This window comes from Ixodes scapularis, unplaced genomic scaffold (assembly GCF_016920785.2).
Source record: "Ixodes scapularis isolate PalLabHiFi unplaced genomic scaffold, ASM1692078v2 PGA_scaffold8__174_contigs__length_109621045, whole genome shotgun sequence".
NCBI lineage: Eukaryota > Metazoa > Arthropoda > Arachnida > Ixodida > Ixodidae > Ixodes > Ixodes scapularis.
In genome coordinates this window covers 39,324,722-39,335,006 of record NW_024609883.1, presented here as the reverse complement: position 1 = coordinate 39,335,006, position 10,285 = coordinate 39,324,722, and the positions used below count along the sequence as shown (strand labels likewise).

Here is a 10,285-nt window from a genome sequence, read left to right as displayed (position 1 = left end):
TCCGAAATGTTAAATTACTCTGGTACCTAGTCATCGGGTCATAAGCATGCCGAATGAGCGCAGCCAGCACTGATTCTGCGTCAATCTGTTACAGCCAGATGCCCTCAAGTTTTGAACACCGGGCCTGAGCTCGCCCACCTGGCGAGACCGCTTCCTGGGCTACAACGCTGTCTCAGGTCTTGGTCAAGCGTCCCAAGACGCCCAGATAAGCTCCCGGCTTTATTGTGCGGGTCCGGAAGGTCGCTCGATGCTGGACACGTTTTCGCTCGACGAAGTGACCCCTCAAATTATATGACACGGTGGTTCCACGTTTTGTCGCACAGCTCGTAGATCCAGCCCGCGAGCCCTACCAGTCATCGCGTTTCCAGAAACGCGTCCGGCAGCCAGACAGGAGCGTGGATTTCTACTACGCAGAGATCTGCAGGCTCGTAAAACGCTGCAAGTACATGTCAGCGGTGATAGAAGACGGGCCAGTTCGCGACAGGTTCTTCATCGGTCATTGAGACACGATTTGCTCGGACTATACTTCCTCTCACCTTAGAATGAACGATTGTTAGCCGCTTATGCTAAAAGCACAAGCCAGTTGCATTCGATGAAACCTCGGCGGCCGAACGAGCGCTCGAACAGCGAATGCTCCAGTCAAGGCAGTCAAGGCTAGCCACTTGAGCTTTCACTGCCTTCACACTCAGTCCATGCTAAGGTGAGACAAGGTATAGCTGTGCCGGAACGCAAAGCTTAAATTCAACAAGGTATGCACTCAAGCACACAAGTCCGAACACGCTGATTGTAAGGAATCGTCTGCTCGACCAAGTATAGCGGTCTCCCGTGGGGTCCAATTTGACGCCACAAAGAACACAGGTTTTTTTTTTTTTTCGTCGACGCACGCAAGCCAAGCCAGTACGTGCAACTGGAGCTAAAGCAAGAGCAGAGAAGTGCTGTGGCTCATCGCCCTTCTCATTCTGCGGTCGCGAGCCTTACGCGCGTTCAGAGTGCCAAGCACAAAACTGGCTCTACAATTACTTCAATATGAAAGCTCCTTTTGCCAAGGTGTGTGGTTCAAGAAAAGCCAAGCAGAGCAAGCCAAGCTCTATCCACCTGCACGCGACAAGGTACGTGGACGTCACCGCAAAACTCAAGGTGCATTTTGAAGCGGAGGTGTCTGCCTACTAAGTGACGCTCAAAGCTTGAGAAGGTCGAGGGCCTATTAACGGAACCTGGAAATCAACCGCTGCGTGTACTGGGGTTGTATCTGGCCCGACTGCAGCGAAAAGAAAATACAAGCTCCCAACGACACTACGTCATCGAGTTACCCTCGGTTCCACTTCTCGATATGCTGACCATTGAAGCTCTCAAGATTGTAGAATATGTTTTTTCTATGCAGTTTCCCGAAAAATCTAACCATATCGAGCTGTTTTGCGGACTGGAAGCACTAAAGCAAAATACACCACCAATCCAGACGCCGTGCCACTCTCACTCAACGCGCCTCGCCGAATTCCTATACCGCTGAGAGATTTCGTCATGCACAATCTCAACAAGTTGAAGAGCGACAAAGCGATTCACCGCGTAAACAAATCAAACCCCATAGTGCTCCGGACTCGCCGTCCCGAAGCCCACAGGAGCATATCGGCTCTACGTCTGCCTTACTTGTCTAAGCCACGTGGTATTCGGAGAGCGTCGTGTTCTTCCGACTCTCGAGCAGGTGTTCGGTCTTCTGGGTGATGCGGCCGTCATCTCGAAGTTTCACGCTACCACGAGATTCCTCTGGTCGGGCTGGCAGACAACACAGAGGAGTTCACGACCTTCATCACTCCCTTTGGTCGTTATCGTTTTCGTCATTATCTATTGGGCATCACCTCAGCGCCAGAGTACTTTGAGAAACAAATGGCCAGAGTTCTAGAAGGTCAAGACAACGTGGGTAACATAATTGATGACATTCTCCTGCTCGGATATACCCAGAAGAAACGCGATGGACGGCATCGCGAAGGGCGGCATCGCGTCTCTTGATTTGTAGGTTTCGAAGTTTATTTCCTCGGAGGTATTGTCTCAGCCGACGGCATCTGGCCAGATCTAAAGAAGTTCGATGGTATCACAACCATGGAACCGGCGAAGGACGTCGCAGGGGTCAGACGGCTAGTTGGAATGGTTAATGTAGTGGACTATTTCACTCTCGCAGGTATGCGACGCAAAGAGAAAGGATAGCGAGACCAGTTTGATCGATAGAAAGAAAAATAAACTTTAGATTTCGGCAGATAATACAATGATTAAAACAAAAAGCACAAGAGTTAAGCGCGAATGACATAAGTACAAAAATAAAAGGAAAAAAAAAAGATAACCGATACTAATGGAAGTCTTACAGTTCACGGATGCGGCGAGCTTCATCATAGTTCATTTTCACGTTGGCGGTGCAGTGGCGGAGTCCGGGTTTGGTTGTGCCGTCTTGGCGGAACGATGTCTTGCGTAAAGCTGCAAGACTTCGACGTGGGGTGAAGACCTTGCGTATAGCTGCAAGCCTTAGGCCCCGTGAGCTTGACGATTGCCCTGTCCGTCCCGAGCACCTTTTTTACTTCCTCTTCGTCTCTCGTTTCAGTCTCTTTTCTTGTGCAAACTGCTCGCTCTTGTCTCTTTCTCTTCTTCATTTTCTTGCTCCATCCTTGTTGACCCCGAAATCATCACAATCACACCCCCCCCCCCCCCCCTTGAGAATGTTGTTCAGCTGAAACAACTTCTAGCACGATTTAAGTCATACTGTTCGCAGTCTATCACAACACAATGCACACTGAAAAACACACCACTTTTGACAGACACAAAAGTACATACATTTACAAAAGTCACTTAGTAAGCACCGCCGGGCACATATACAATTCCAAAAATTCTGTAAATTCGTGATATTGTTCCTTTACAAAAAAGTCCTATTCAGCAACAGACATGCGGCTCATGTAATCAGCGCCCACGTTGTTACTACCCTTAATGTACTCAACAGTAAAGTCATATTCCATGAGCATTAGGCTCCAACGTAATACGCGACTGTTTACATGCTTTGCAGAATTGATGTAAACGAGTGGCTGATGATCACTTTGCAGAATGAATGGTCTTCCAAATAAGAACACATGAAACTTCTTAACTGCCCAAGTAATGGCTAGTCCTTCTCGTTCCACTGTAGAGTAGGCAGCTTCACGTGGCAGCAGTCGACGACTTGCGTACGATACGGGATGAAGAACATCATTATGGCGCTGCATGAGTACGGCTCCTATGCTTCTCGACGAAGCGTCGGTACGCAACACTAATGGTTCTGATAATTCTGGGGCTTTTAAGATGGGCTGGCTGGACAGTAGTTCTTTTAGTTTGTCAAAAGGCAGCTGTTCGCTCTTCCCCCAATGCACCTTGTTTGGTGCTCTTTTACGTGTCAGCTCCGTAAGTGGGTGAGAGACTTCAGAGTACTGGGGTACGAAATCCCTATAGTAGCCCGTAAGGCCAGGGAAAGATCGCACTTCCTTTTTGTCTCAGGTCGATTGGTAGCTTGCACTTTCTCCAGGGTCTCGACTTGAGGGCGCAGGAGACCATGTCCAACGATGTGGCCAAGAAATTTGACAAATGGGAAACCAATTTCGCTTTTTGTGGGACGGATTATTAAACCCGCCTGCTTCACGCGCTGGAAGAACAACTCCAGAGTCGTTAAATGCTCCTCTTAGCACACCGTGGCGATGAGGACATCATCAAAATAGTGGTAGATGTTCGAGACCCCGTCGACCACTTTTCTCATAAGCCGGGTGAATACAGCTGGTGCTGTTTTGATGCCAAAGGGCATAAATCGAAATTGATAAAATCCAGACGTGGAAGAAAAAGCTGTCATATGCTTTGAATCTTCGTGCATCGGAACCTGCCAGTATCGTTTAGAGAAGTCAAACATCGAGAAGTACCGGCTTTTTCCCAACTTTGCAAACATCATGTCCACTCTAGGGATAGGTTCACTGTCGGGAATCAGGACCTTGTTAAGTTGTCTGAAGTCAATGCAGAGTCGCATTGTCCCGTCATTTTTCTTTACCATCACGATGGGTGCTTGATAGGGTGACTCGGAGAGCTCAATGATGCCCCGTTGTAGCATTTCTTTTACTTCCTCCTGTACCGTTTCTTGGATGGAGAATGGTATGGGGTACTGATGGACTTGAATAGGAGTATCGGTCGTGACTTTCAACTTGCACCCTACCAGGTGGGTCCTTCCTGGGACATCTGACATACTTTCCTGGTATATTGTCAGGAGTCTGGAAACTTGTGCTCGTTGATCGGCAGTCAGCTCCTTTGATATTTTCACGTCTCGATAAGTTTCGTTTTGTTGCAGTGTTGCACACGGGAGGTCTTCTTCCTCAACATTCCCATCATGGAATGCGACCGAAGCTTGTTGAGGTGTCTGATCAACGATTGTCCTCTCTTCGTACTTTTTCAGCATGTTGATATGGAACAAGCTGGTTCTTGTTCCAGGGTCGATGACATAGTCAACGTCATTTTGTCTCTCTAAGACAGTGAAGGGGCCTTTCCAGGTCAGGATCAGCTTGTTGGTGTCAGACGGCAAAAGGAGCAGGACCCTGTCTCCAACAGTGAGCGGGCGCCTTCTTGTCTTCTTGTCATAATAGGTTTTCTGTGTCATCTTAGCTTTCTTGAGCTGCTCTTGGGCTATTCGGCACGCGTCGTCTAAGCGCTTCCGAAGCTCGACCATGTAGCCGTACGAAGTCTTTGTCTCGTCGTCGATACTCTCTCCTGACCAGATCTCTTTTAATATGGCCATGGGTCCTCTGACGTAGCTACCGTACAGTAGGTCAAAAGGTGCGAACCCGAGGGAGGTCTGTGGCACTTCACGATATGCAAATAACAGTGGTGCCAAGTATCTGTCCCAGCTCTTGGGGCTTTCCTGAGACATTCGCCGGATCATTTGTTTCAGCGTGCCGTTAAAACGTTCAACAAGTCCGTTTGCCATAGGATGGTACGGCGTGGTTGGCATATGTTTAAGCAAAAGCAACCGGATGAACTCTCTCATGAGCCCAGACATGAACGATCTGCCGCGATCGCTAATGATTTCTCTGGGAAATCCCACACATGAGATCGTCTCTAGCAAAGCCTCGGCGACTTTCTCCGTTTCAATACTTATTAACGCTACCGCATCAGGGTAGCGCGTCGCGAAGTCAACCATGGTGAGTACATAGCGGTTTCCCTTCTCATATGTTGGAGATAGGGTTCCCACAATGTCGATGGCGACCCGCTGGAATGGTGTTTCGATGACTGGCACGTTGCCCAAAGGTACGCGGCCTACTAGGTGCTTTGGGACAGTTCTCTGGCAGGTGTCGCACGACTTTACAAATCGAGAAACATCTCCTTGAACTCCTGGCCAGTAGAACTCCTCGAGGATTCTATCTGTCGTGCGTTTAATTCCCTGATGTCCAGCGAGAATTCCCTCGTGCGCCATTTTCAGCACAAAGTCCCGGAGATGGCTTGGAACAACGAGCTGTTCCATCTTCTTCTTTGATGGCAATTTGTACCGTCGAAACAGAGTTCCGTTGATTAGTGTGACCTCAATGTCAGCTGATCTTGTAGCAACTTTGTTCCCAACCGCTTCAAAACATCTTGGAGGGTACTGTCTTCTCTCTGCTTGGCGCTCAGCTCCGTCGAGTTGATGGCCAATGGATTCACTACCGCCACAGGTAATTGACCAGAGTTTCGCGAGGCCAGCTTAGCTGCGGCCCCGGTCTGTGACTCGTTTGGCTCTGTGGCAGCCGATGAAAGGCCCGTCTCAATGAGAACTGGTTGAGTTATTGAACTGCCACAGTCGCTTGCCTCAGTAACTGGAGCTGTCCTCTCCCCTTGAAGAGGAGTGTCTTGTTGACTACTCCATATAACGTTAGGATTGGAGGCATCCCGCACACCATCCACGTTTCCTAAAACGACATCGGGGGGATCGGTGGCCGAGTGGTCTAGCGCACACCAGCTCGGAGCACGTGGAGCGAAAGCTCGCGCTGCAGAACCCAGGTATCCTGGGTTCGAGCCCCACCCCTGCCCGTTTCGATCTGGATGAGCATCGTACCGGCGTGCGGTCGTGTATCACTACTGCGTGATGCACGTTAAAGACCCCAGGCTAGCGGCTGTACCGCACTGGCTAAATTTCTCATCTACAGCTGGGAGACTCGTCGCCCCTGTGAGGCAGACCACGTTCTAGGCTGTATAAACACACACACACAACCCAATTATTATTAAAAACGACATCATAGAGAGGATTTTCCATGCAGGTCGCTGTCACCTTGCCTTGGAAATAGGGGGAATCAATGTCAACCACCGCTTCAGGCAGACACAATTCTGTCCGGTCGAGCAGGATGATAACGCGGTTTCGTCCTGTAAATTTGACGTCAGGAACCAGTGACTGCTTGACTATGACCGAGTTACACCCAGAATCTCGCAGGACGGTGACCTGATGACCTTCAAGTAGTCCTGTAGCCGTGGGCATGCCGTCTGCTTGAACGTCAGTTCCCGTTTTGTCCTCTTCAGCTTTCCCAGCAAGGCGTTCAGATGGACGACTTCCAGATCCGTAGACGTTACGATCCTTCTGACGTGTCAGAGAACATGACGCCTGTCCACCACCGTCTGTCTTCTTCGGACAAGCCTCAGCTTTATGCCGGTTTTTGCGACATTTCCAGCAGAAATTCGTCTTCTGATCGGGTCCTCTTGATTTTGCCCAACAGTCTGCTGCCCGATGGCCTTGTTTATTGCAAAGGAAGCACTGCAGATTTCTCTTTGCACCTTGAGGATCAGACATCCTAACTTGCCCTGTCGGCTTGTCAGTCTCTTCTTTCTTTTTGCCGAGGTTGACCAGCCCCTGGGCCTCGAGGTAGTGGTCTTCAGTTTCTGCTAGCTTGTCGAGCCCTTGGCAGCCCCTTTTCTTTATAAAAATTGCTAGTTTCTCGTGGCATTTGTTCAGAAACTCTTCGGAGACAATTTTGTCCCGAAGTGCGTCATAAGTGCGCTCCGTCCTTGCCATCTCCTGCCAGTGGTCACAATAACCTAATAGACGACCAGAAAATTGTCTTCCCGTTTCGGAGTTCTCTGGTTTCGCCTCCCTGCACTGGACACGATATCCTTTCTCAGTATATTGAAATCGTTGGAGAAGGGTCTGCTTCAGTTTATCATAGTCCATGGCATCGTCGGCAGCCATGCGTCCTATTACGCTTAACGCTTCTCCTTTCAAACATAGGCTCAAGGACAAGGCCCATTTTTCCGGCGGCCATCCTTGACTTGTTGCCACCCGCTCAAAACGTTGGATGTATGCATCCAATTCATCGCTCCTTTCGTTAAAGGGAGGTATAAGTTTATGTGGACTTCGATACCCCTGCGCGACACTAGGAGACGTACCCTGATCAGATGCATCTGGAACCCGAGCGATCGATCCTCCTTGCTGCTCTTGTAACCGCGACGTCAGCTCTAGCACAGTGCGTTCTGCTTCTAAACGAGCGCTCGTTTGAGCTTCCACTTCTCGAGTCCTTTCTCGTTCTGTTAGACGCTCCTCTCTTTCGCGTGCGCGTTCTTTGTCTATCCATTGCTTTAGCGAAGCCCCTGTGAAACCCAATTCTTTACCAATTACCGTTAACTTCTCAAGATCCATTCTCAACCGACGCGGACACTAGCGAGGTGGAGCTCTTTGAGGTGGAAATTAAAAGCAGTCCTGTCGCGGACACCAGAAATGTAGTGGACTATTTCACTCTCGCAGGTATGCGACGCGAAGAGAAAGGATATCGAGACCAGTTTGATAGATAGAAAGAAAAATAAACTTTAGATTTCGGCAGATAATACAATGATTAAAACAAAAAGCACAAGATTTAAGCGCGAATGACATAAGTACAAAAATAAAAGGGAAAAAAAAGAGAACCGATACTAATGGAAGTCTTACAGTTCACGGATGCGGCGAGCTTCATCAGAGTTCATTTTCACGTTGGTGGTGCAGCGGCGGAGTCCGGGTTTGGTTGTGCCGTCTTGGCGGAACGATATGTCTTGCGTAAAGCTGCAAGACTTCGACGTGGGGTGAAGACCTTGCGTATAGCTGCAAGTCTTAGCCCCCATGAGCTTGACGATTGCCCTGTCCGTCCCGAACACGTTTTTTACTTCCTCTTCGTCTCTCGTTTCAGTCTTTTTTCTCGTGCAAACTGCTCGTTCTTGTCTCTTTCTCTTCTTCATTTGTTTGCTCCCACCTTGCTGACCCCAAAATCATCACAGTTAACAACCTAGCCAAATTTTGGCACAGACATCTGTGACGTCACTGTCGACTACGGGTTGCCTGAAAGAAACCACAAATCGGACTTGGCATAATGAGCAGTAGGCAGTGTTTACCAATACCAAAGAGCTTCTCCCATTCATCGGGTGCCTGTCCAACACCACCCAGTGGATGCCGCAACGATTTCAGCGGACGCAAGTTCTTTTGGACTGGGTGCCGTTTTGCTGCAGACTCAGCTATCAGGAGAACACCGACCAGTCGCCTTCGCCTCGCAGTCAATGACTGATACAGAGCAACGGTACAGTCAAAGAGAAAAATGAGGCCTTGGCTATGGTGCAATCTATCGAGCGCTTTGACGAGTTTGTCTGCGGTATCAATTATTTTTTTATTTTTGTTTTATTTAGGAAATACTGCGGATGGTTTTCCACCATCCTAGCAGGAGAAGGTTACAACATGTTTATAAGAAAGGAATCAAAACTATTGGATGTTGAAGCGTTCACGCAGTCTGACGGCAGTGAGTTCCACTCTTCAATGGTTCGTACAAAAAACGAATACTTAAATAGATTATTTCTAGGAGCATATTGTCTAACATTTCTTGAGTGGTTTAGCCTTGCTGAGCGCTGAGGAGGTGGCTGAATATACAAGTCTTTACTTAAGCCAGTTTCGTTATGATAAATTTTATAAAAAAAACTTAATCTTGCAAATTTCCGCCTGGCTTCGAGAGATTCTAGCCCACATCTATTCAACATTTCAGAAACCGAGGAGAGGCTCCTAAAATCAGAAAAAATAAATCGTGCACTTAGTCGCTGAATCCTCTTCACCTTTTCTATATCTTTCTTTAAATATGGGTCCCACACGATTGACGCATATTCTATAACTGGGCGAACTAGGGCTTTATAGGATGAAAGTTTTACAGTCCAATTGCACGCTCCCAATTTCCTTCTTAAAAAACACAGTTTTTTGTAGGCCTTGGCGCAAGTATTGTCTATCTGGGTGTCCCAGCTAAGTTTCGTGTTAATTGTTAGACCTAAGTATTTTACGTCATTCACTGATTCAATGAGTTTATCGCGGACATGATACGTATATTCGAGAGGAGATGATGTGGAGAGGAACCACTAATGACTCGTTTCGCTGTTTGGCAAAATGGAGCTTAAGATACTACCTCCAGGCTCAAGACCATGCGCTATCAGTTCCAGATGTTCTACGTGCCTGAAAAACTATTGGCTACAGCGGATATCTTGCCACGGATCCGTCCAAAGGCATCGTGTCCCCAGGACACTCTGGAACGCCCCACAAAAGAGGTAGTTATCTGCGCATCCGAAGTGCTGCCGGTCAACTAGGAGGACTTGAGGAAAGCGCAAGGTTCCAATGTCGAGTGCAATGCACTTATTTTCTATAACCAGCGCGGGTGGCCACAGAAATCCAACTTACAGCGGCAACTCGGAAATTATACTTCGGTGATGGAGCTCCGTCTGTAGCGGTCTTCTCTTTAAAGGTGCCCGGCCGTTTAGGCATACCTTCTTCACTACAGCTGTCAGTGCTAAAGTTGGTGATACACGAGGGACACAAAGGCATCAATCGTAGCAATGCTCGGGCTTGTGAATTGTTATTGTGACCCGAAATAACCGCCGATATCGTTTCTGTGGTAACTAACTGCGAACAATGGGCCTCTACGCGTGTTAACTTGGCGGAATAGTTGATCCCCAAAGCATTGCTGGTCGTCCGTGGTAAATGCTAGGCATGAATATATTTTTATATTGAGGAAAAAACTGTCATGCTAGCGGTGGACTGCTACTATAGCTTTATAAGGATAGTGATCAGAGATGCATGACAGCGCGAACTGTTATCGGCAAACTCAAGAGCATGTTCGCTCGCCATGGAAGTCCACAACGAGCGAGGTCCGACAATGGTCCGCCATTCTCATAACGGGGGTTTGCATTCTTCGCAACTTCCTATGGCTTCAAGCATATGACAAGCAGGTCTCTTTTCTCGCAACCGAATGGAGAGACAGAAAGAAAGATCCGGACAGTAAACTACTTG

At 48.3% G+C, this 10,285-nt stretch overlaps 1 protein-coding gene across 1 annotated transcript; it reads right to left on the bottom strand.

Moving 5' to 3' along the window:
- Positions 1-5,550: 5,550 nt before the first annotated feature.
- LOC120842083 lies at positions 5,551-7,639 on the bottom strand. Its single transcript, XM_040213111.1, has 2 exons — positions 6,289-7,639; positions 5,551-5,753 (listed from the first exon to the last, which is right to left on the bottom strand). The coding sequence occupies exons 1-2, from the start codon at positions 7,637-7,639 to the stop codon at positions 5,551-5,553; spliced, it is 1,554 nt and encodes a 517-aa protein (XP_040069045.1).
- Positions 7,640-10,285: the final 2,646 nt, after the last annotated feature.